This window comes from Paramisgurnus dabryanus, chromosome 20, assembly GCF_030506205.2.
Source record: "Paramisgurnus dabryanus chromosome 20, PD_genome_1.1, whole genome shotgun sequence".
Lineage (NCBI taxonomy): Eukaryota > Metazoa > Chordata > Actinopteri > Cypriniformes > Cobitidae > Paramisgurnus > Paramisgurnus dabryanus.
This window is the reverse complement of record NC_133356.1, coordinates 16,150,154-16,176,824: the sequence shown is the minus strand read 5'-3', so window position 1 is coordinate 16,176,824 and position 26,671 is coordinate 16,150,154. Positions and strand designations below refer to the sequence as shown.

Genomic DNA, 26,671 nt, shown 5'->3' with positions numbered 1-26,671 from the left:
AGCGTATTAAAGTATCTTTTAACATTTTAATTTCATTTAAATAGAATAATAATCCACACTTTCATATAAGTGTTAAGGGTAAAATACAATGTATAATCTTACTGATTGTATTGGAAAAAAATGGCATGTGCATAACAATTTGGAACGCAGAGTTGGCGGAGTTATACATAAACATAAATAGTATAAACATAGGAAGAAAGTGCAAAAATGCCACTTGTATTTTACTAAAAATATTTTACTCAAAAAACTCATGCACGCACGCACGCATGCACGCACGCACACACACACACACACACACACACACACACACACACACACACACACACACACACACACACACACAATGCCAACAATAACACAATGAATTAACCCAAGGAACAATAATAGCATTTCAAGCCTGAAGCCTGATTTTATTGCTTCAGCACGACGACCAAACCTTTCAGAGGCTGGATGTTTTTTGGGGATCATTCTGAGGGGTTTGGGTCATCTAAATTATTTTTTTTTTGATGGAGGAGTGTAAGACAGGGAAAGGATGTCATTATGAGGGGCATGGCACCTTACATCCTCCAAAAGGTCATTCAGTCGAACAGTCAAGGTATCCAGAAATGGCTCATCCTGTAGGTGGCAAGTCAGAACTGAAATTTCCCGTAGTAAGCTCCCACACTTTTTCCTTTTTTTGGTCTTCCTGGTGTCTCCAGGAGGAGTGCTGCTGTTTATAAGAGGAGTGGAACTGCTTAAACACACCACATCCATGGAAAATAGGGGGTTATCCCTATATGTGACTCCTAATTTTTCCCAGCTCCACTCCTGCACCATGCAGAAAACAGCACAGAAGTGCTTGCAAGGCAGGAGGTTCCTCTGCCAGTCTTCACATGTGCACGAGGGCATTGTTGTGTGGGAGCCAAAACATATCTTGTGATATTCTGCAGTCGGGCTCTTCACGCTGAAAACTCCATCCCCGTGCACTGTGACATCTTCTTGGCTGTAGGACATGGCCTGAAGATGGCGATCCATGATGTGGTCAACCACAACATAAGGCCTGTCTCTCAGGAACAAAGGTAGAGTCTCACTGTATTTTTGGTACTCGCTAGACCACTTCACATTGAGTTCAATGTACCTTGAATGAGAAAATGGAATCATATAATCATAATGAGGGTTGTCAAAGTTGTATTTTTAAATATATAACCAATCCTATCATTCAATTTATTCCCCAAGTATTAACAGCTGTCATGCATAGGTATAGACAGTTAAATGACATGGTATGTATAGAACATTGTCTGGTCTCAGGCTAACTGAGTTAACTTCATCTACATTCTTACGTTGACTTACGTTTTATATGACCTTGGCAGGAAGTCTGTCACAATCACCGTTAGCAATTCAGTGAGACTACAATTTTTGTAGTCCATCAAATTACTATGCTTTAGAAACTCATTTTGTCTCTCAACACCATTGCTGGTGTAGACGACCACTCTGAGACTTTCTTCTCTGAAGAAATTAACCCATCTCTGATTAAAAAAAAATATATATTGTTGTAAATGCTCATACCTTTTCAAAAGACACTGTACAAAAAGTAATAAGAATAATGCAATGTAAAATTGCTCACTTTGGATTGGGGTAGCCATTTCTTTAAGAACCACCTCCTCAGTTTCTCATTCTCCTGCCACGCTTTGGTTTGTTGGAGCAGGAGACAACGTTGTGCAAACTCCTCCTCTGTGGGCGACTCTGCAATAGACCGGAGGAATGGGAGCACCTCTTCATGGCAGCCATTGTCTTTTCTCTTGATCCACTTAACCCAGGCTTTTTCTCTGTGAAAGTCACACAGAAGGACTTCAGACTCTGGAAAGAACACAAACATATTAATACACATTACATTAGAAATATACAATGCAGTTCATATTATTAGATTATAAACAATACTACTTCTGTATAGGCTAGCTAGGCCATGGTTGTGTGATATTGAGGCCAATTTGTTACATAGGTAATTAGTGATAGTGTCAATAGTATGAATTTCTGGATGTTACATTTTCAACTGCAATTTTCTGTTGTGGTCCCAGTAATATAGCCTAGAATATCACATTAAAGAAAAACACCACCGTTTTTCAATATTTTACTATGTTCTTACCTCAACTTAGACAAATTAATACATACCTATCTTTTTTTAATGTGTGCACTTTTAATCTTTGTACAGCGCTCCTTAAATGTGTTGGCATTTAGCCTAGCCCCATTCATTCCTATGGCTCCAAACAAAAGTGTTATTTTGTGCCACCATACTTACTCGAGTCACTACTCATGTAACAGTCTTTAAATAGGGCAAACATGGAAGTGTTTGGTTGCTTCTAAATACATCCCTGTTTGGAGCCATAGGAATGAATGGGGCTAGGCTAAATGCTAACACATTCACGAGGCACTGTACAAAGATTAAGTTCACGCATTGAAAAAAGATAGGTATGTATCAATTCATCTAAGATGAGGTAAGAACATAGTAAAATATTGAAAAACGGTGGTGTTTTCCTTTAGGCTACACATATTTATTTATACACCAAGAAGGTGCGATGAGCATACATGGGCAGTAGCATATTTTGAAGGAAATTTTAACATTGTTCATTTGTATCAGATGCAAAACCCTTTAAATGCATCTGACATGTTTTCTTGTAAATAAGAATTTTTTAATCAGACTCTTAATCAATTCTGCCAACAAACTGCTAAAATTAAGCGGATTTGACACGAAAGTATTTTATCAACGTATAATACATAAGCATTCAGTTAAAGGGATAGTTCACCGGAAATTAAAATTCTATCATCATTTACTAGCTCTCATGTTGTTACAAACCTGTATAAATTTCTTTGTTCTGATGAACATGAAGGAAAATATTTTGAGGAATGCTTGTTACCCAATCAATTCCATAATAGGAAAAAAAGATTACAATTCAAGTGAATGGGGCTCACGAACGGTTTGATTGAACATTCCTCAAAATATCTTCCTTCGTGTTCATCTGTACAAAGAAATCTATAAAGGTTTGTTACAACATGAGAGTGACTAAATAATGATATATTTTTAATTTTTGGGTGAAATATCACTTAAAGATCATCTCATTATTAACAGAGGTGGTGTTTAGTGGCTTTTGCATCTGAGCTCCTCAACTATTACCTTGGAACTCAGCCTCCAGCGCACCAATTTCCACCTGGCTGTAATCAACCATAAAGTGGCTTGGCTTCCAATCAGGGTTCCACTCCCTAAACACAGCAAGGGCCTCCCTAATGTCAGCTGTTGTTTCTGTTTGGGTAACAAAAACACCAACCACAGCGTAATGAACGTTTGTGCGAACACACAGAAAGAAAAGGGGCACAGGGTACTGACAGGTACGGTACGTAGCATCAAGGAGGCACATCTGTTGCCCATACAGATGCAGCAGCCTTTGCTGCCATGTGGTCTGCAGGCAGAAAAGCAGCTTAGTGGAGTCGCCATCATCATCTTTCTGACCGGGTCGGTATTTGATCAGACAGTCATGATTTGTTGTCCAATTGTCCACCAGGCCCTATAAATTCATATAACATAGCTTGTCTTATTGTAGGCAACAGAATTGGCTTTGTTCACTTATGGCACTTTTCCATTGGGTCAGCTTACTTTTGGGGTCTTTTCCACTGGGTACAGTACATACTATAGTACCCTATACTTTTTTAGTACCAAGCGAGCTAATACTAAAACTTGACATGAAAACACTATAGATCACTGATTGGTCTGAGAGAATCTACACTAACAGCGTCATTGCTAAACGCAAGATTAGCTTTACCTTAGTGTTTGCGCTGTTTCACAGGCGCCTTGCAGTTTACTGACACTACGGATGTTTGTATAGAAACAGTCATGGGTAGTGATAAACGTGATGTGCAAACATCTATTTTTGGTGGTTGATTTTGTGGCAGACTGACAAATAAATACTTTAAACATTTCTTTAAACACTGCATTCCAACGATGCTCGCTACAACTTTTTGTATAATATCACAGCAGTAGGCAGTGCAAATATAACAACACCTATAATCCCTCCCAGTCTGAAGTGGTACTAAACTCAATGGAAAAGCTAACCAAGCCAAAGTAAGGTGAGCTGACATGACCTGAGCTTACCCGTGGGTAGTATATGCAATGAAAAAGCACCATTAGTTTAAACATATTTGACCTAAGACAACCTGAGTTATAACATGTTTAAGCCATATGTTGTTTTCATCCTATTTTACCTGCAGATGGACTTGGTCAATGCTTGACTGCCTTTTGCTGTCTTTTGTCGACTTGATTATATTTCTGATATCTGTGTCAAGGGCGTAAAACCTTTTCCTTGTGGGTGGAGGGGCAGTCTCTCCTTTGGACAGCTCTTTTACCACAGGATGGTTTTTGTGCTCCTCAATCTCTGGGAAGTGGGCAACATATTGCTCCTCAAACTTCACTGCTGTTGGGTTTGCTGTTAAGGCACGTCTCAGACTCCCAGAGCTCTCCTTCCTCTGTTTATGAATGTCATCAGGTATCTAAAACAACATACAATATGCATTTTATTACTTGTAGGCACCTATTTTAATTTTCCAATTTACACAGACACGTTGCTTTCTTCCTTACTCTTCTTATATTTTTATTACCATCTCTCTGAATTCAGTTATTCATTCATTACATACTACATTTACATTCCCCAAGAATTAAATTTTTTACTTAAAAGTTCTATTTTGCTTTAAAACTGAAACTTTGTTGGTGGGTCCCTTAATTATGTTACTAAGTAGGACAAGCCGGTCGTAACATCATTTATAGACAGATATTTAGGTCAATAACTGAATAAATATAAATATACACCTTGTAATCAGGGAATCTGATAAGATGAACCACATATATTCTGGCAGGGCAGCCCAGTTTCTTCGAGTCTTGAAGAAGACGTCGTCTCTCTTTATATTGATGGTCTGAGCGGTCATCAAGCTAAAGACAATACACAATATACAGTTTATTTTGTTAATGCATTGTGATTGGCCTGATCGATACAGACACATGTTGATATTTAGCACCGATACTTGGTTGGTGATACTATAGCAGCATGACAGCTTTTAAAATGAGCTACTTCTGACTCTTCACATATGAATAGCCACTGCCTAATGCAAATGTGAGACCGAGTGTACGTACAATAACTGTTTATTGACATACCAGTTGTAGTTGTCTAGTCTGTTTTTCATGTTTGTGCTTGTCTACCCCTTGGTGACAGGAGTAGACCCTTCTTCCCACCACCATGAAGGGTATTCCATCAAAAGGAACATATTGGAGCTCCCACATAATTTTTTTGGATCCTGGTTTGGGGTCTGTAAAAATTATTTAACTGCAGGTTAAATTGGTGTTCTCAGCGCAAAACCCAGCTATTTGTTTAGAAATACGCAGAATAAAACCTGACTGATTAAATCTTGTCATTTCCCAATGTGATCTTAGGTGCAGTGCGGTACTGTTATCATAACATATATAAGCACTACCTACTCTTGATTTTTCTGCATCACATCCCTTTATAGATGTAAACTGCTTCTGCACTGTTGTTTATATTATATTATTTATGTTATGCTGCTTATACTAGCTTTTTTCTATTTATACAGTTATACTAGGAACATTGGTTACAAAAGACAAACATACATGCAACACTAATGCTGCCTCATAGTTTATAACAATATAAACTACTGTTTATAACACTATACTGCTGATGCACCACTGTTTATATTGTTTACACTGTTTATATTGTTCATAACTGTTGCACTGCTGCATATAACTGTTTATGTTGTGTAAAAATCTGTTTATATTGTTCATAAACACTATACTGCTGTTGTCTATACTGTTTATAACACTTTACTGTCACTGCTGTTTGTATTGCTTTTGTTATTTAAACGTCTTGAAGAGAGCTGCTAAACTAAACTAATCTCGTTGTTTGCACTACTGCGTGCAAACAATGACAATAAAGATTTATTAATTCATTTCACAGCTACAAAAACTCACCGTCCACACCAAAAGCCTTGTCTTTTGTCAAAACGATAAACTTTGTCATCGTGTCCTCCTCGAATACGGTAAGTTTAAGATCAAAACATCCCTTGGAAGGGAATCGTTGAGTCCCGGTCGCCGCCATTTTTCACAACCATAGTACCCGGATGGGCGGTGCATTATGGGATAAACAGTAATCGGATTTGGAATGTTTTTGCAATCAGAATAAGCATTTCAGAAAGCCGTTTAATAAATCAATGATAAGATATTATTGCAGAACAATTTGCCAAACTGGAGATCGCAAACGCCTCCATCTTAAAATGTAAATAAATAATTTAAAAATTAAATCCAAATATTCAGATACGTGGTAACACAAATATATATATATATTTTTTATTTAATCTGCATGTCATGTGACTATTACACAAAATATATCAGAATAAACAAAACGATGTAAAATATACTGATAAGACCTTTAAACTAATGAAAAAAGTTTTATTTTTAAATAAACATGCAAATGTGCTATTAATGAATTATGAATTTTTTAAAATATTTAATTAAAATCTCAGGGGGATACTTCAGGTAACGTTAAATAATTAAGGTCAATAAGGATCGGCTGACAAAAAGTTTAAAAACCCTGAGACAACCATCCAGTAATTTATTGATTTGTTTCTGTTAGTTTTATGTACAACTACGGTCTTGGATAATGTTCCACTGTTTTTCCCGTTTCTTTCATGTTCCTCTGGTTAGCATCACTAGCTGCTTGGTCAACAAAGGATTTTCCCTTCCCAAGACATTCCCAGCTGGAACACGTGACGTGAAACTCAATGCACATTAACTTTTGTTCTCGAGGAGTTTGTTTTTGCCGGGAGAGGTCGCATGCTTTAACACAGCAGCAATGGGATGAGTCTCGCGAAGCAGGAGGAAACAGACTTGAACGGTCATGTAGTTACATCCAAAACTTCATGTTAACAACAGCAAAGCATTTTGGAGAAACCTCATCCATGCTATGAATGCCCAATTGCGCTTTTGGTTGCGGGAGTTGTAGCTTCGACCCGTCGAGGTAAGTCCCCGAAAACCTTGCTTATGATCAAACTTTCGTCGGGTGTTTTGTTTCTCGGCCACAGCTTTTGTTACTATAGTAAAGCGTTTATCCTTGTTCTTCTAAAGTCGAGCGCGTTCGTCTTGTTTAACTTGACAAAGTCTGTTTAAAATCGCAAGACAAACCTGTTTTTAAAAAGCCTACACTATTGCGCAGCTGCACGTTGTTGTTTTAAAGGTGTTAGGTTAACACTGGTAAGAAGTTGTGATCTATAGTTTCAGCACCTGCTCTGTTTACAACAATAAACCCCTCGGTATGGTGTAGGGAAACCATATGCACCACAAATGTACTATGGTTTCACTACAGTAACCATAGTTGAACCATAAATATTCTAGGACAAATGATAATAATTAACTAAACACATGTTAAAACATGTATGTTATTACATTTTAACTATAATATGAGCATTGTTACTACACAGTTACAACAATAAAACCATGGTTACTACACCTTTACTATAATAAAACTGTGTTTTCCTAAGGGTTAATACAAATATTGACACAACTGATTTTTCTTTCTTTTCTTTCTTTCTTTCTTTCTTTTTTTCTGTAATAGACTTACATTTTAGCTTTATCTTTAGGCTGGGGTTTTAAGTAGAATGTAAAGATTTTTTTATAGCCAAAAGCAGATTATTCAGCATCATTAGAATTGTATGTAGAGTTTCATTGGAAAGTTCTTGCACAAGATTATAATTGTATATAAGATAACTGCATGGACTTCTTTTTGTATTACTACATGTCAATTAAGGTAAATGAAGCCTAAAAGATTTGATAATAAAATTTGTGATAGTGTATGTGACATTACAAGCGTAAAATAAATTTGCATGGGCAAGATGTAAATCAAGTTGCGAGCATAAGAAAACGAGTTTTGCAACATTGTACTTTGTTAATCGTAAGTGTAATTCATGTCTTCACGTTGTTTTCTCTTTTATGATTGGTTCAATAATGCCAGTAGTTGTCTCAGCATTGTCCAGAAGGCTTTGATTTACACCTTTACAGCAAATTTATTTCACGCTTGCAATGTCACATACACACCCACAAATTTTATCTTGCACATGCAAATTATCTTTTTGCTGTCATTTTACCTTCATACATGTGACATCTTTTTGTGAACTCCTTTAAAAAGAAGCAAGTTAACTTGATGTAGGTGCAAAGTAGCTTACTCATTGAGTTAATCTGATTAGAGCAATAGACGATTGTTTAAACATAATTGCCAAATTTTGACATTCCTTAAAACCATTGTGTATGTTTTTGATTAAATTCATTACAAACTTCATTTGTCCAATCGGAATTTTCCACCAGTGGCTCTGAAACCTGTTAAGAGGATTATTCTCAGGCAAAGGGAAGTAATTTAACTGTGATTTTGCCCAGAATAAGCGTCACTTGACAAGAATTTAAAAGTTGCGATTTTAATGGCATTGGATTGGTTTGAACCTTATGTGGAAAGTTATTTCTTAGATACCACTCTTATTTGCTTAATGTCAGCTGTGGTTTACCAAGATTGTTTATGTGACCCCCAAGCTAATGGGTCAGGTTGACTGGAGTGTCTTCATTATGGTAAATTCTGGTTAATGCCTGCTGAGTGTTTGTATGTATTAAAGAAATGAATAATAGACATGCACCGTAAGAAAGGTAATTCGAATGTAGTTTAATTACAGAATTAAGAAATCAAGCCAAGCCAAAACAATGAGCTATTTTTTTTGGATTGCTATTACTAGAGATGCACCGATAGGATTTTTTTGGGCCGATACCGATTTAAACAGACAACTTCTGGCCGATACCGATATTAAACACTTGCATACAATACTATACAGTTGGTCTATTTGCTAGTTTATTTCTGCATCAAATTATTTTTACTGAACATGGATTGGATCTAATTAACATTCTTATTATGTTGATCAGTTGAGAGGCACAAATTAAGCTAAAACAAATATAATAAGACAACATGACAACCTTTAAAGGTGTTTTTTGCTATTCAGCATTTCTTTTATTAACAACATTAACTCATTTTTTTTTTAACATATAATGGATTTCTTTAACAAACATAAATAATGCCAGTGCTATTGCTTTAAACAGAGTATAATATTGCTACTTCAAAAAAAGTTGGACTTCTTTTCCTCTACTAAAGTGCAGTCTGTTTCTTTTAAAACATTTGAGCCAGCTCAACAAAGGTTTTCTGTCGGTGCTTAAGTATAGTGCACACCAGAACATTTAATCATCTTAATTGAACAACAGACATGCAATTCATTGCCTTTATGCGGTTAATTAATAAACAATCGGTATCGGCCTTTCTCATGCTATTGCCGATATGCCGATGGTTTCAAAATCATCAAAAATCGGCCGATAAATATCTGCGGCCGATACATCGGTGCATCACTAGCTATTACTATTTATAAGGCACAGTTTTGACATTAATATTATTGCATGCAAGGAAAGCGCTCTATTACACACAATACGTGGATTGTGCATCGCAAAGACTTCAGGGTATGACTTCAGGCATTATCAGTGAAAAAATGCAAATAAGTTCACCTTGTGATATTTTTAGATTGGTGTTGAGTTATATTCTTCCTTCTAATTGGAATGCATATCTCAGAGTTTATTGCTGCTGGTAGATGATGTGATGTTTTTGGAATCCTGCTGTAGCCATGAAACCTGTTTGGTTTCTTCAGACACATTGATAACATTGCAACTTTGAGCGTTGGGTTTTTACTTAAGTGTACCAAAAAAACCCTCAACCATTGCGAGTTAATTGTTGAGAGGGCTCAGGATTAGTGGAAAACAAAGTGATGGCTGGAGTTTGAGTGTAAGTGAGTGTTAGAAGGTTGAGGTTTGTCTATACAGTTACTTAAAACCTCCTATTATCGCGGTGACCCGTTCGAGACCTTGTCTGAAGTAAATGACAGGAATAGTAGTTAGATGTGCTGAGACACGCTGTGCCGATTGTTTTCCACTGTGACAGATCATTTTGAATCCAGTTTGAGACTCCAGAAATGATATCAGCTCTTCGCAGTCAGGAAGCTGCCAGTCTCCGGTGACTCTGCCATAAGCCTTTCCCACGGAATCACCTCACGCTTCCCGTTCCAGTGTCTGAATGAGAGGCTTCTTTGTGTCTGATGCACAGAAGCTTAGCCCTGGAGATGGAGAAACTGAGTAAATTAAAAAGAAAGGGGAACTTTTAAATACCCTGCACAGTAGTGGGGAAATTTACATTGCAATGTTATGTTTTCCTGCGATGTATATTGCAAAATAAGAATTGCTGGATGACTTCACCAGATGACTTATAAATTCTCAGTGTTTAAGAGGAATTAACTACTGCCTTGCATTTTTTGTTTAGCTCACCAATTTCTCAAATTCTCACAGAGACATCTGTGAATTGCTCCCTGTTACATTATACATTTCCAATAATTTGCGGGAGATCGTCTTTTGGCAGCGTAAAAAAAACCGGAAAAACAAAATCTCAACCTTGCGGAACAATGTAAACAGTCCGTGTTACAACTAACCCTGCGTTAGTTTTTGCCCCATGCACCCCTACATTGTTTTTATCGAGATCAAAAAGTGCATTAGGGACCACATGCAGGGTAGTAAAGGAAACTCAGTAAAACAAAACAAAAGATACACAAAAAGCACTTAAATGCAAAAACAGCACAATAAGTGTCTCTGGAATTTGTCTGCACATGTTAAATATTTGTTTGATCGTCATTTTGTGTGGTTTTAGCTTTGGGACATGTTATGTGGGGTGGAGCTGGCCACATCCTGCAGAGCACTGGCCTCTGCTTGCTCCCTGTCATACTGTGTGTTTTTGTGGTTATCCTGTTTGTATGCCTGGATTTGGACTCGCACACCCACTTCATGTTATGAGCAGGCCTTAATATGGCAGAGGCACAAAAATGTTCACTTAAATATAAAAATGCAATTATAATTTTAGGTAAACTGTTCCTATAATGCATAGATGGAATGAGATCAGATATGTCTTTTAGCTTTCACTTTGCAAAGTCCAGCTAGTTACACTCAGGTGGTTTAGGTTTTGTTGGTCTCTGGTGCAGACTGTGCTGATGATGAGAGATGCTATTTTAAGCTTGTTTTCTCAATATTTTCTCAATATGCTTTTGCAGCTGTGTCTGTTAATGTCATTCTTCTGAGCCTGTCTGAGTCTCTGCAGTCAGTTCACAGACACAGCAGCAGAAGACCAAGCTCCTTGTGTTTGTGTTGTTTCTGAAGCAGTAACATCTATAGTTTCATTATTATTTTAGCTTTACTGCCTCTATTTTAATTGATCTGACCCAGGTTCTGTCCTATTTAGCTGGGTCGAGCTCTTTATGGGCTCTGTGTAGAGTTTGAGGTTATCCAGCTGGGTTTTTTTGTGAGGTGCAGAATGCAGATCAGAGCCATTTAGCAGCAGGGTCCTAATGCAGTGCCAGATAACTTCACTAACCAATTATACACAGACTCAGTTTCCTTTTCCTCCTTTTTAGATGCTCCCTATCCGCTAGATCTGACTTGTTCTGAGATTTATTTGCATAATGCTTTGTGTGTGTGTGTGTGCGTGCGTGCGTGCGTGCGTGCGCGCGCGTGTGTGTGTGTGCAATTGTCCTATTTAGTGTGTGACTGTCCTATTTACTGTTTTTCCATAGTTTATTGTAGACATGATCACGGTCAAGCAGTTTTGCTGGCTCCAAAATTCCCTCCTAAGACGGCAAGGAACTTGAGTTAAATCATTTAGCATGATGATGATGCAAATTAATTGTGGATGATTCACAAAGCTTTTCTAACACTTCTCTGCACCGCATGGAGATATTTTATATGTTTTCTATATCATTTGTATAGAAATTTGCAAGGAATAGTTAATTTGCAAGGAAAAGTTTGCCCAAAAATGAAAATTATCTCATCATTTCTCTACTGGGTGTGTCTGTTGAAGCTGCCGTGGCAATGTAGTTTCCAAGAATTAATAAATTATCAATCAGTTTACTCACCATCATGCTATTCCATATGTACATGAGTTCTTTCTTTAGCAGAATATTTAGTTAAAGTGTTTATCTGCCACTTTATGTACACATTGGTCCCAACAGTGCAAATACTCAAATATTTTGATAGGTTACAGATTGTCTCATGACTAGTGTCATATGATCATTTGTCACAGGACACGCAAGAACTGATGAGAATCGAAGTTACCAGTATGCTTCCAAGTTTTAATTTAGAATGATAAGCAGTGGCGGCAAAATATGTGTTTGGAGTATCATGTGTGTTGCTTGTGTTTTCAAAATATGTGTCATGTGAACCATGTTCATCACGTGTTTTGTCAAAATAAGTGCCTGCTGCATTGATAAAAGAGACACTCCTGTTCACAATATACACACAAGACACTCCCTTAACAGTAACTCTGATTATGCATGAGATTATGCGAGAGTATCTGGCGTCACTTTTATCATAAACCCTTTAGACGCGTCTGCAGCAGGCACTTATTTTGACAAGACACATAATGCACATAGGTTCACTTAACGCGCCAAACACATATTTTGAAATTACGAACCACACGCAGGACGAGTTACATACATGTTGTGACAAACTTTACATCAAAAAATAAGAAGTCACCGGCCGCCACTGATAATAAGAAATTATCTCAAGTTTCAGATTGAGGTCATTTCATAAATTGAAAGACTTTTCTTGACTTGCTCATTTTGCATATAGATATGTCAGCCAATATTAAATATTATAACATAATAGTATTATTTACAGTAGGTACAGTAGCAGACAACGCTCACTTTTCCTCCTTTACATTACGTCATCAGCACTGGCTAAATGTTGCCATATGATAAGGATGTCGCTTTGTGCACTCTTGCACAGTGCATCCAAGTACAAAAGCAATACGTATGTCAGTCAAATCACAGTAAAACAGAGAAGTAAAAATTAAACAGCTGTTTTTTCCCATACAACCATTAGTAAAACGAGTACCAGTTACAGTGCCCGGACGTTCTGTCTTTTGTGTTTCACAGAATCAAATAAAATAATAAAAGAAAGGAACCACATGTGGTGAGAAATAATTGCAACATTTTCATTTCTAGGTGATGTGTGAATGTGGAGAGGAATGTATCTCTGACCCAATTTGTTTCGTCACATTTCTGTTGTCTTTCTAATGCATTTTCCAAAGCTGTCAATCATCTCTGTTTTTTAGAATGCAGCTCTTTATTGACCTAACAACTGTTGCTTATCATTCGAATCAGTTGAAAACCCCACTGTCATGCTTTTGTTAATTTGCACTGTATGTGTTTTCCCGTCACCGATTCGATAAGAAAACAGTTTATTATTTCTGGTTGTCTAACATTCTTAGAGTTCTTCTCTTTGTTTTGAACTCAGCCCATTTAATTGCTTGCAAGCTTAATTTCCTGTTTCGTGCCAAGTCTAGCAAGACCACAGAAAATCCTCTCTGTGCTTTCCAGGCACCTGTTGTGTTTGCGTGTCTGTGTGTGTGTGTTGAAGAAGAGTGGCGGGACACAGAGCCGCTCTGTGATTCGATATTCAGATGTTCCTTTGTGTATGTCAGAAAAGCCCAGCTAAAGTCTCCTACATCCATTTAATCACAAACATACACACACATATGTATACACACAAACTGGAGAACATTTTGTACAATAGTGCAAGCCAGCACAGTATTAACGAATGACAACAGGATAATACTTTTGAGTTGGCATCCAGTGTGGTGTGGTTTGCATTTGTTGACATTTTAGATGGAGCACTAACAAAGGCTTTTCCTTTCATGTGTAGTTTTTTCATGTATCACAGTGTCGTGACATCCCCATTGAGTAGATATCGAGGGAGATAAATGGCCAATTGAACGAGGCTGCATGTCTGTACTCCATAGTGGCCAGTTAATAACATTCACTGTTTACTCTGTCTGTCCTGGCAGCCGTGGAGGCTTCCTGTTTACCCACCAAGCCGTATGTGTGTTTGTGAGTGTGTATTTTGAAAAGAGATGGAGACATAGAAACTAGTTGTGATGGTAAATAACAGCTTGCCTTCTTTCCTCGAAATACTAAGGAGAAATGAATGGGGTTGCAACAATATGAGGTTAACCCTTTTCACAGAAAGCAGTAAATCAACATGTCAACTTTATTTATATGTGTCAGCAGCACAGGAGAGAGACACTTAACAGGAAATATCTTAGAAATATTTAGACTTCTCTTTTACCAAAACCCCCACCTTTGTCTCCAAATATTTTCTGAAAAAGCCATCACCACAACAACAATGAAATGCTGGCTTTGTTTTCATTGCCATATTTTTTCCCAGACCAGCTGGTGGTTGTAACAGTCATGTTGTTAAAAATGAAATGAGACTATGGACTGTGGTCAGAAAAGTATAGTGAGAGATGGGGTTGGATTGAGAAATAAACAAAACTAAGCAAAGGTTTGGGACAACACATCATTTAGACATCACAATAAAGACTTCACATTCGCTCCAATGCAATATCAACACCCGGACAGCAGATTTGTGTTTGCTCAACACATAAATTTGCCCAATGAGGACTGGAGACAAGGAAGAAAAGGTTTTGTTATTTCCTTTATCGAGTTGACACTGTCTTCAGCATTGCTGTCTGTGATAAAATGGGGAAAAGAACTGTAATACATAACTTGGACAGCTGTGCTGGATCAAAGTTTTTGGGTGTTGGGGATCTGCTGCATCTGGAAGTAGGTCAGATATGGATCTCGCTACAGCTGATGATGATAGCGTGCAGTGGGAGAGAGCCCTTGTTTGTTGTAAACAAAAAAGTGAGCCTCGTCTTGTATTGACAGTTGTCGCCTTATGATACTTTTATTGGGATGGCGTTTTAATGTAGTTTTGTATTCAGGCATCCCAGGTGGACACCTCATGATGACGGAGAGCATGCCAGACAGGCTGGCTGATTCAAAGCAGCTTACATATAAGATGAACCTTCTGGTCTTTTTTGGTTTGTATTACTTCCTAACTTCAATGACTTTATTAATTTTCCAAAACATGGATGTAATGGGAACAAAAGTAAGTAGATGTTTCAAAACCTTTGACTCTTATTGTACATATCAATATAGCATCATGGCCCGTCTTATAATAAACTGATATGAACTAGGTCTGTATGTGGAGTGTTTTGTCTCTATGAAACTCCCCCTAGTGTCTGTCTGGTAGTAAATGCTTTCAAACACACTGTCATAAAAACGAACTGTTGTCTCGCCACGAGCAACCCAGCTGATGAGACATTTACAGATAATAATGACCGCAATGAAAGTACAACCATGCACAAAACAAAATATTAAAGTGTTACCTACAAGCACAAAAGCAAGAATGCGAGGTCTGCATCTGACTTGGAGCCTTTACTCTCTTTCAGTTCATGCCATTCTGAAAAAGCTTGACCAATGTTGATACGTGTGCGAGCCCTCGTTCGGTCTGAAGATATTTTCCATTTCATTGCATCTTCCGTCAAGGGTTTTCACTGCTTCTTCCCCGGCTCTGCCATTATACACGTTTGCAGCAATCGCTAGCTGGGTTTCGTTAGGCTGCCTCTGTGCTGGGGATGCTTGCCGTAAACCGATCTTGCTTCTCCCAATATCTGAGACTTTGTGAGACTGAAGGACGCGGGTAGGATACACCGAACTTGCAATTGGGATATTTTTCCTACAGGCAGTAGGGGAGGGCAAGAGAGTTTTCATTTGCCCTGTAATGAGTCATTTAACCATATGCCGACTTACGAAGATGATTAATTAACACGAAAACGTTGCCTAAGTCCTAAGGTTAAGTAGGAAAACCAGCCTGCTGAATTGAAAGGCCCAGTATACTTCATTTTTAATGCCTACATTAGCATACCAGCACAGTCACATGCCAGGGCTCCAGACTAACTTTTTTCACTAGGAGCACAGTGGCCCCCAACTGAAAATTTTAGGGGCGCAACCAGAAAATTTAGGGGCACACACCGTAAATCAACATGCTAACCAAATATTCAAATTTCTACTAATTTCCACTGTATTCCTAATTAATACTTTAATGATAAATTCAGAAAGTACAATGTAATTTTTCAAATTCAGTGTCACATCACAAAAAAAAGGAAAAATTAACTGGTTGCACATGTGCGACTGGATGTAAAATTCAGTGGCACACTCTCAATTTTTTTTTGCCACCGTTTGGTGGCAGTCTGGAGCTTGCATGCACTTAAAGTAAAGCTATTCACAGGCATTCGACGCATGCACATTGCTACACATTACAATGCCTTTCCTGACATGCGTACAATTACAAAAAGTCCCCTGGTGGTTGTAAAGTACACGCGTGCTATTCTGATGACAAAATCTGGGTCAGGCGCACTGTACGCTGGCCCTCGCATATGCATAAAGACTGAAGTATACCTTTAGAGTAAGAGAAACAGTGGACATTTCTAAAATTAGTTTGTTGTGAGTGCAAGAAACCGAGACATTATAAGTGTAGCAAAAAGTGAAGAATATGGCCACTTTTACAGTAAGTACACTATTTGGATGGATTGGGTCCAAACCTTTGAGAACATATGTTTGCTATCCCAGGAGTTACTTTATCGCTACATTCCACTGTTTTCTTTCTTCCTTCACCATGAAGCTGGCTTTGATTCTTCCTTGAGCTGAACCGTCCAATCGCAAGTGATAAAGTAAATGCTTTATGTCCCTGTTCATTCATTGAAATTAATGCTTTTTCAAAACTTGACCTTTGACCTGTCCATTCCAGCTGATTCACCTTCATCGTTTTATGCCTGAAGCTGTTTTCTAAGCCCTTTAGTCAGAACAAAAGGTTTAATCTGTTTTCGCCCTACTGGTTCTTTTGTCTTCTTTAGATGTGCAGTATAATATTCTGTAACAGCTAATATTTGCTACATCCCCTCTTATAATAATATATCAATGATAAGGTGTGTTAGCTTTATAATCAATGCAAGTGTAAGTAAGACTGAATTGTTTGTGTAAAGGGTGGAGTTGAGGAAACAAAATATAGAAGAACAGGTTTTTTTAATGAACCTTTGCTTGGAGTGTGCATGCATGACAGGCTCCCGCCCTGGAAGTCTCGGTTACACGTTGGCCCTATCAACAGAGAATGGGTTGAGATTTCCTCGGCCTAAGCTTTACATATGTCTTTGATCCACAGAGAACCAGCCCAACACAGAAGAGCTTCAGGACCCGACCATGTGCGAGTTAGTGATGCAGTCCAGACTCATGGACCGAAAAAGTAGCTTTTTTAAGGTAAGTCTACAGTTGTTGATGGGGTGAGACAATATCGTCTGATATTATTAACCTTGTGTTGTGTGTTGTCTCATTGGATTTAACATCACATGAAGTGTGTGTATTTAGGAACACTTGTTAAATCCATTTAAATCCTGATTCAACAATCCCTTTAAATCCTAATTCAACAAGCGTACGATGTGAGATAACAGCAGAACACATTACATATATTTTCATCAATTTTAAATATTTATTTATAGACGTATCATCGGACGCGCGTGCGTTGTCGCGGTTACGCGACTTCGTGTCTTTACATCCGGTTTGTTAAATCGTCTGACTAATGCGGCTTTCACATAGGAAGCGCTGTGCTATGAAACCCATTCATTTCAATGGCTTGTGCCGCGCGAGGGCGGTTTGTTGTTGCGTCGAGCAAAGCGCGGGCGCAGCTTGCGCTCACGCCACAGTCAAAGTTCAAAATAGTTTAACTTTTGCGCTGCATCTGTGACGATTACCCGCACGGCCAATAGAAACGGGGCGTCCAAACAAAATGGACGAAGAGCTTATACTCGAGTCTGGCCAGCAGAGCACAAGCGGCGAGCGCAGCGCACACCACTTCCTATGTGAAAGCTGCTTAAATGGTGGCTAAACTGAACTCTGGAACTAGGGTGACCATACGTGCCATTCTTCCCGGATGCATTATTTCCGTCCAGTATTTCGGTGGGTCTTCCGGAAGTCGTATTTGTTGACCGCATACGCCATTCAGTTAAAAACATAAGATATACAATCGTAGTTTCATTCTTACCTTAAAATTTAACGGTTGCTTTTCTGTAATAATAATAATAATCCTCTATGACGTATGCGGTCGACAAATACGACTTCCGGAAGACGAACACAAAATCCTGGACGGGATGCGTCCGGGAAGAATGGCACGTATGGTCACCCTACTGGAACAAATACCTGATAAAAAAACTAATGTTTTGGTTTCCTAAAGATAAGGGGAGATCATGGATTACAACTATGTGAAAGGAGGTTTGGCAGCTGATTTGTAGTTAAAGGTTCCATTCTTTAAGCTTTGATTGTGTTTACAGTGCACAATATAACATGTGTTCATGCATGTTTCACGTGTAAAAAACGCGGTATTTTTCACAAAGTTTACACTGTCCTAAAAACGTGCTGATGGCTTTCTTGTTTTATGAAGTCCCTCATTCAGAAATACGTATCGAGTTCTGATTGTGTAGCTTGTTTAGTGTGTTGTTCAATAGCAGCTTAGCTTGCCGTTAGCTTAGCATGCCGACGCTTCATACATATATATGAATAGGGTTGGGTATCGTTTAAATTTGAAAGATTCCGGTTCCGATTTCGATTCCTTGTTTCGATTCCAGTTCCTAACGATTCCGATTCTTTTAAGAGGCAGGGTCAAAAAAGTTTAGGATATTTTAAATGACCTAGCTAACCAATGGTCTTTCTGAAGTAAATAGTCTTACCTTCTCCATCAATTTGAATTTGAACTTTTTACTTTTTGTGTACTTTACTATGAATTTCTCACAGGGCTGTTTTCAACTACAATATAAATATCAAATCTATGAACTTGAATATAAATATTATTAATTATGAATATATTTTCACAGGGGTACACTTTCCTCAAGAGAGCTTTATTTTTGAAAACACATTTAAATAAGAGTGTATGATGCTGCAGGTATGTTACTGTGCTCCCACTGATGGGCTAACCTGGTGCAGAATAGAAACAATAAGAAACAAACCCAGTCCAGAGTAGTAGCAGGTACAGTATAAAATCAGAAACAGTTATTGTTTAGGAAAATTTTCATATCTGCCTTCTCAGGCAGTATGCTTGAGCATTTTGGACAGATAGTATCTCCTGCTGTGGAAAAAACACGTTCGCTCAGCACATCGCGGTGTTATGGAGTCACCAGCCTGGCAAACAGTCACAATCTCAGTTCGTAAATTGTCTATGAAAAAATAAGTTTGCTAAATTGTTAGCTGCCTCAATGTTGGCGCAAGACATTTTATTTGTTGTATTGTTTTACTTACCAAATTTGGACTTCAGTGCAGTTACTTACTGCGGTGCCAGACTGGGGTCGGAGCCAGAGGAAGAGGCAGTGGAGGACGGTCGGCGCAGCATGTCATCATGTTCGACGTGCACCGTCCTATGCATGAAACAATCTTGCCACAAATGTTGCATTTTGCCGAGATTTCGTGTCTGTTTAGAAAAGTGAAGTCACACTTTGAACTGCCGATGTATGCTAACCATGTTCGACTCGCTTGGTTATGCCAACACTTCTGGTAGACGCTTCATCTGTACTGTGAATTGAAACTAGGAATCGAAATTTAAACTTTTTAACGATTCTGGGAAAATCGCAAAGCTAGTCCCGGTTCCAATCGACAGTCGATACCCAAGCCTATATATGAACTATGGTAATCTACTTGTTTATTTTGCTTGTTATCAGAAATAAACTTAAGGGACACTATTGTTATTGATTCTTTGCAGAGTTTTCCCAAAAGTTACGTTTGTTCCATGAAAGCCGTTTGTTTATGTTGTTACCATCTATATATAAGATGTCCAAATGTATGTCATTTCCACCACAATCACATAATTTGTCCATGTAAAATGTAGGACATTATACACAAATAATCTAAAACTAATGTGAGGGTTTTTAGAGAGAGTATGCCAATGCTATTTACAAAGCTCTTTTATTGTTTAGTCTCATAGTACTGAAAGAACTACATTAAATCCAATAGCTTACATTATAAACAGTAATGTTTCAACCAACAAAAAATGACACCACCTTCATCATATGAGTTTGTTTTACTTTGAGGCATACTGTGGGTTACTCAAGGCTTTGGTCCTCTGAAGAATCCATGAAATTCTGCTCTGTTCGTTTATTCTTGCTGCAGGTTGTAGGGACTCTGCAGATAATAGGTCCATTTATAATCCATGTGAGCTTTTTTCCGGCAAACAAAGACTAAATTTACACGACTAATCATTTCAGGACAAGCGTACTGCTCCCTCCGGCATGTGTTGTGTGTGATTGTTTCATGCAGCGAGGAGAATGTAAAAGTTGTTGTGTGCGTTCATGCTTTTTCACATATGAACAAATAGATGCAGCCAAAGACAAATAAATCTGCCTTGCTTCACTGCTAAAACTTCGTAATAGATGCATGATGAGATAATAAATGTCAGTGAATGAGGATTTATAGAGATTTTATATTCCTCCTTGTTTCCAGAATAATATCCCATCTCATCCCTGTAATTAATTTACATGATCCTTTAGTGGAATATGGTGAAAGGGATAGTTTACCCAAAATTTAAAATTCTGTCTTAATTTACTCACTGTCATGATGTTCTGATGAACATGAAGGAAGATATTTTGAGGAAGATATTTCAGAGGCCCCATTGACTTCCATAGTACTTTTTTCTACTATGAAAGTCGGTTGGGTGATTTTTGACTGTCTGCATTTAATTATATTAAAGTGAATGGGGACTGATGCTTTACAATTACAAAAGAGCACCATAAAAGTACCATAAATGTGGTCTATACATCTGAAGCCATACATTACTTTTGTATGAGAAACAACCCAAAGTCTGTGGTCGCTAGACTCTGTGGATGACTTTTTTGTGCTGTTGCCATTGTGTAGCAGGGCACCACCTGTCCCTATTCACTTACCTTATATGGAAAAGAATGGCCAGGCCAATATATTCCTTAAAATTTCACCTTATGTTTTCCATAGAAGTATATGGATTTGGAATTGGAACAACATGTGGGGAAGTAAATGATGACTTAATGTTTTTGGAGAGTAAACTGTTCCTTTAATTAAATAGCTTTCCTGCTGTCACTTGAGTGTTTATTTCTCAACACTCTTCTCAGTGTCCGGCAGAGCTGTTTGGCTGAAGCAGCCGTGTAAGTAAAATGTCATCACATAGTTTCCTACAGTTTTGGCTGCTTTGTATGCAGTAAATGACTTTACCTCAATGCTGCTTAAAGACAGATGCAGATGACTGCAGCGTTTGGATGAGCTCTTCATCTTGCCAGTCTCCAGAGCGTCAGCCAGCACCTAACAAGCATCAGAGTTTCCTAGCAAATATCCAAGCAGGCAAAAATGCCCTTTTATTTTGCTTCGTCACCTTTTTTAATGGCTCGTTTCTACGGCTACAGCAGGACGTTCTGTGCTTCTGAATGTTTTAAACATCATCGTATCTTTACCATGGTGTCTTTGTTTTTCTACAGGCTTGTGTCTGATTGCTCTGTTGTTCTGTTCTCTTCCCTTTGGCTGACCTTAGCTTTAAGGAATTTGCTGTGTTCTTGTAAAAGTAAATCTGTTGAAAGTCCATCTTCCATTTGTTATTTATTTATTTTTAGCTTCAAGCTGTTTATGACGATTACACAATTTCATTTATGAATAATTAAGTGGTTTCTCAGAGGCAAAAATTTTTTTAACCCCTACCCCCAAAACTTTAAAGGGACAGTCGGCCAAAAATGAATTACCTCATGATTTACTCACCCTCAAACCATCCGAGTTACATATGTCCATCCTTTTCATAAAAAAACACATATTCAGATATTTGTTACTATGTTTTAGCTTTTCCAATCTTTAAACCGGATGAAAATAGGGTCCAGCTCCTTTATTCCCAAAGAATGTGCATCCATCCTTTGCTAAAGTAATCCATATGGCTCCAGGGGGATAAATAAAGGCCTTTTATGAGGGTAATCGATGCAATTTTATAAGAGAAATATCTATATTTAAAACTTTAATGATGAAAATCCGTTACATTACTACAAAAAGTGCATCAAAAGTGTTCATAGTATATATTTAACTTTAGCCTGGCTAACACCAGACCATTCTCATAGATAAGGAGACTTGGTCTGGGAACCACATGCTAATTTTCTCGTATTTGAGGCGTGGTTTACGAATGCCCAGAGCCATTTATTGGGCACTACAAATGTCTATCAAATGCGTTTGTACGTAGCTCATAGCCAATCGTTTCAATTATACCAGATGACGTATGTAGAGCGACATAAATTCATGCCTCAACAACTTTTATCGGGTACGTGTGCACACAGCTGAAAGCAATGCAACTATACGGGTAGCTGTGTATTGATATTAAAAAGCAACACAACTTAGTTGCATTGTGACCACCACTTTAGATTGGCCACAGGCATAATGACAATATGATATTAATAAATATCACTTACCATTTATAAGTAAATGGACTTTGTCGACGACAATGAATGGCAGGTTGGTCCTATAAAACTCTGTGGCTAACATTTCTTGCCATTTCCAAACATTCTTCTTGGATATGAAATAGTTTAACCCCAAAATGGTGTTTTTTTTAAGTCCTGAATTTCCAGTATCAAAAAGGGTACAGGATGCAAATTTATAAACCCCAAAAGTTGCTATTTTTTTTAAATACACTTGTGTTCAAAACTACTTTGAACACTATCTAAGGCTGCATTGAATAGTAAACCATTCTCTTCAAGCATGTGAAAAGGTCATTAACGTTTGGTCCCCATGTGATGTCAGAAGGGGATCAATCTGCCCCTTGTTCTGCATTATCCAACCATGGCACTGCCATTTAATTAACTCATTTGCATTTAAAAGGACACACCCAAAAATTGCACATTTTGCTCACACCTACAAAGTGGCAATTTGAATATGCCATAATAAAGATCTATATTTGAACTAAAACTTCCCGTACGTACTGTCTGGGGACACCAAAAATATATTTTACATCTTAAAAAAGTCTTGTGAAATGTCCCCTTAAAAGTTCTTATTGGAAACGTTAATTCTGTGGGTTTTAGGTTTAGGCCACTTTTTCTATTATATAATGAAAACTGCTTAATCTGTAACAATGCTTCCTAGGTAAAACCACTAAGCTATAGGACTAGCTTCAGACTGTTTAGAGGCAGGGTTTAGAAGGCTGGCTCACATGTGGTGTAAGCTTTGGCCAGCCATTGCAATGAGCTGGTTCATTTTATGTCCTTTAAAGCTTGTAGCTCATTCAGCAATAAAGGTGAGGTCAGCAGCAGTAAGCTCTTTGGTGTGACTGAAGCACTTTTAGGTCTTTTACAGAGTGTTTTTCTTGGCTGTGAGTTGGATTTATAAAGAGCCAAGAGTTGGTCTGTGCAATTGTGGTTTGCTGAGTATGTCTCAGACAGGGTTAGACAGAATACCTCATGTGCATAAATGGAAAATGCTGGCTCGGATAAAAAAGAAATACAGCAGAAAAAGTGGACGAGTCTTTGCTTGTCTGATGCATGGTCGAGGATCTGGACTGTATGCTTTCTCACGCATACAGTGGTTATGCCATCTGGGCTTTTTTCAGAATTGATTTAAAAATTGTGTTTTTTTTTAAAGTCCTGAATTTCCAGTATCAAGAAGGGTACAGGATGCAAATTTATAAATATTTATTGGCAATGGTATAAAAACGTTATTTTTATGACTGCTCTAATTTACTGTATTTTTAAGTAAATTTACATTTATTCGTTGAGCAGACGCTTTTATCCAAAGCAACTTACAAATAAGACAATATTTAATATTCTGTCTACAGATACATTTTTGGCAGTATTGAGTTTAGAGAAATATGTCTGATTAGGTTAATAAAACTTCCATAGTAGGAATTAGTAAGAAGAAATACTTTGAAAGTCTATGGGTACTGTCACTTGTGTGCTTACCATCATTTATCAAAATATCTTTTGGTTTCAGCATTTTGTGTATGTATATAAAGTACACGGAGATACAACATTAATTGTGTGTGCATGTTCCCTGACAGACATTTCTGTGGTAACTTCTGAATCGTTTCTTGTCACGCATGTGATTTAGTTGTTGCATAAGTGTTAGTACACTTACATCATTTGAACATAATAATTGGCCCAATAGAGTACACAGAGTACTATCTTATGAACTCTAAATCTACACCTTACAAACTGAAGTTTAGCTCCTTCAGGAGGTTCAGGAATAATCTAAGGAAACATTGTCTTGACAATGTGTCTGTATGTAGTTTTTCCCACTGTTAGTTGTTAGGAAAGGGAACCGGATGCTGCTGCTTATTGATTTGAAATGAAACCATAATGACTAATGCCTGCTTCAGTCACTTCTCATTCTTAGAAAACATAAGTAACATACAAGCAAGCAATCCGAATGTGTTTAAATGTAATGTTGTTCACACTTGTAATAGTTTTGCTCTGGGGTTTGTGTGTGTGCCTGCAGCTGATCGACACATTCTCCTCGGAGATCTTGGAGCTAAAGCAAGAGATGGTCCAGCCAGCCAGAGAACCAGAGAATGAGATATTACAAGGGTGAGTCCACATTTCAACACTGTCAGCATATTTCTCCTCACAAGCTGTAACAATCACTTGTGTTATATAGTGCGCCATTTTGATTTGCACTTAAAATATTGTTTGATTTTAGACAATCAAAACACATTTTTGTATTGTACAGACTTTAAATCAGTGTGTATGCAAATTATAACAGTTATAAATTCAACTTATTTATTTTGGGTTTCACTTTATCTTAGTTGTACGTGTCAACTAACTCTTATTAGAATATTAGGAGACGTTATGGGTATGATTAGGGAAGAGGTTAGGGCTAGTTGACATGTAGTTGCAAAGTTAAGGGCTTGTTATATAGTTGTGTGTAGGCCCTACGGTGTAGTTTACTCATGTCTTTAAATAGGGAAAACATGGAAGTGTTTGGTGGCTTCTAAATTCATCCCTGTTTGGATCCTAAAGAATAAATGGGGATAGGCTAAATGCTAACAAAGTCACGACACGCTGTACAAAGATTAAGAGCACGCATTAAAAAAAGGTAGATATGTATTAATTTGTCTAAGTTGAGGTAAGAACATAGAAAATATAAAAAAACGGTGGTGTTTTCCTTTAAATATAGTTAGTAAAATGTCTAAATAGACTGTTGGAATAAAGTGGTACCTTTTGTGAATAAAGCCCAGAGTTTTTAAACCTGATTGAAATGGTCTTTAAATATACTATTTGGACTCTTGATGTCCATTCTTTGTTTTTGTTGTTGTACTTCTCTTATTGTTCCAGTAGGTGGAGCAAGTCTTGTATTTAGGTCATTCGACCTTCTGGGATTTTGCAATACTGCCATTCCATGAAGTTTAAAGGAAGTGAGAGGAACAATAAATTCAGGTGTTTCACAACCAGTTGAAGTTTCAACCAAAACAAGCATTAATCTCTCGATTTAATCGTTTTGTCATAAATGACATAATCCGCCTAAATTGTGGTTTAAGAGTCCCAAACAATATGCCTCTGTGATCATTACATTCATGAATTTGGCAGATGCTATTCAGTGACTCACAGTGCATTCGAGGAATACATTTTTTCTGGGAATCGAGCCTACAACACAATGCATTGCTCTGCCAATTAATCTGCAGGAACACGATGTTCACCCCTGTACATCGTGTTTTTATACATCACTGTATTTAAAAGCCGATGAGTGTAATAAATAGTAGAACTATAATATAAGTGAAGTAGTTTTGTTTTAATGGGAACTATTGTTTAGTGTGGGTTTATATAGTAGGTGGACATGTTTTAGTTCCTTTATTCAATGAATAAGTGTTGTTTTGGTCTTTTGTCCTTGTGAACGAAGGGGTTTTCTTTTTTTCTATGTATATCTGCAGGCTTGAAGGAGAGGTCAGTGGCCTGTTCCTGCAATCTTCTGCCTGCGCTGGCGCGCCAGGAGTGAGGGATTCTGGGTATGACTCTCTTCGCAGACGCATGAGCATCCTGGACAGACTGATGCAGACGCACTCTGTATGGCTGCTGCTGTCACTCTGCGATGAGGAAGCCAGGCGCATTCTCCAGCCGCAACCAGCAGGGGTAAACACACTGACTGCCCAGATGCTCCAATTAGGGCACTCTTCCTAATTCTTTTGTTCCGGGGCACCGTGAAAATGAGCGACCCTGGCTGTAGTCAACACTGTACATTAAAACAGATTTGGTAACAAAGATTTGCTTAACAGCATTTTGGACTGAAATGTGAAAAATTTACTGTGTTAATGTTAATTGCTTATATTTCTGTATGTCTCTGTATCTAGAGTTTTGTGGTGAGAAGGTGTGCAAAATTACAGAAAAAGGTGATTTCCATGCGGATGGATAGTGACGCACACATAGTTCGGGACTTCCCAGTTAAAGAGAGTCAATACAGTAAGATACAAAGTTCCCATCCAATAGTGCACTGAAAATATTGTCTGTCTGTGTTTATTTTTTGCTTCCTCTTGTCTTTAGCTGTGTAGTTTCAATGTTATAGTTAAACATGTACTTTCCCTCATCTTTCCCTCAAACATTTTTCCCTCCATCAATTTACTCTGATCCATACACATCTTTTTCTCTCCCTTTATTTGTCACTCTGCAAATAAGTG

The 26,671-nt window shown here is 37.8% G+C and overlaps 2 protein-coding genes across 2 annotated transcripts in view; one reads left to right on the top strand and one right to left on the bottom strand.

Moving 5' to 3' along the window:
* Positions 1–384: 384 nt before the first annotated feature.
* On the bottom strand, positions 385–6,146 carry LOC135787003 (uncharacterized). Its single transcript, XM_065296691.2, has 8 exons — positions 6,002–6,146; positions 5,174–5,325; positions 4,832–4,951; positions 4,231–4,515; positions 3,149–3,536; positions 1,604–1,836; positions 1,330–1,505; positions 385–1,117 (listed from the first exon to the last, which is right to left on the bottom strand). Exons 1-8 carry the CDS (start codon positions 6,126–6,128, stop codon positions 493–495), a joined length of 2,106 nt encoding a protein of 701 aa, XP_065152763.1. The 5' UTR covers positions 6,129–6,146; the 3' UTR covers positions 385–492.
* Positions 6,147–6,836: 690 nt separating this feature from the next.
* The window catches only part of rin2a (Ras and Rab interactor 2a), a 44,085-nt gene continuing 24,250 nt past the window's right edge, over positions 6,837–26,671 (top strand). The window contains exons 1-5 of the mRNA XM_065296690.2: positions 6,837–7,046; positions 17,204–17,298; positions 24,502–24,590; positions 25,931–26,129; positions 26,348–26,456. Coding sequence (XP_065152762.1) covers positions 17,242–17,298; positions 24,502–24,590; positions 25,931–26,129; positions 26,348–26,456 — 454 coding nt within the window. The 5' untranslated portion in view covers positions 6,837–7,046; positions 17,204–17,241. The remainder of the gene's footprint in view (positions 7,047–17,203; positions 17,299–24,501; positions 24,591–25,930; positions 26,130–26,347; positions 26,457–26,671) is intronic.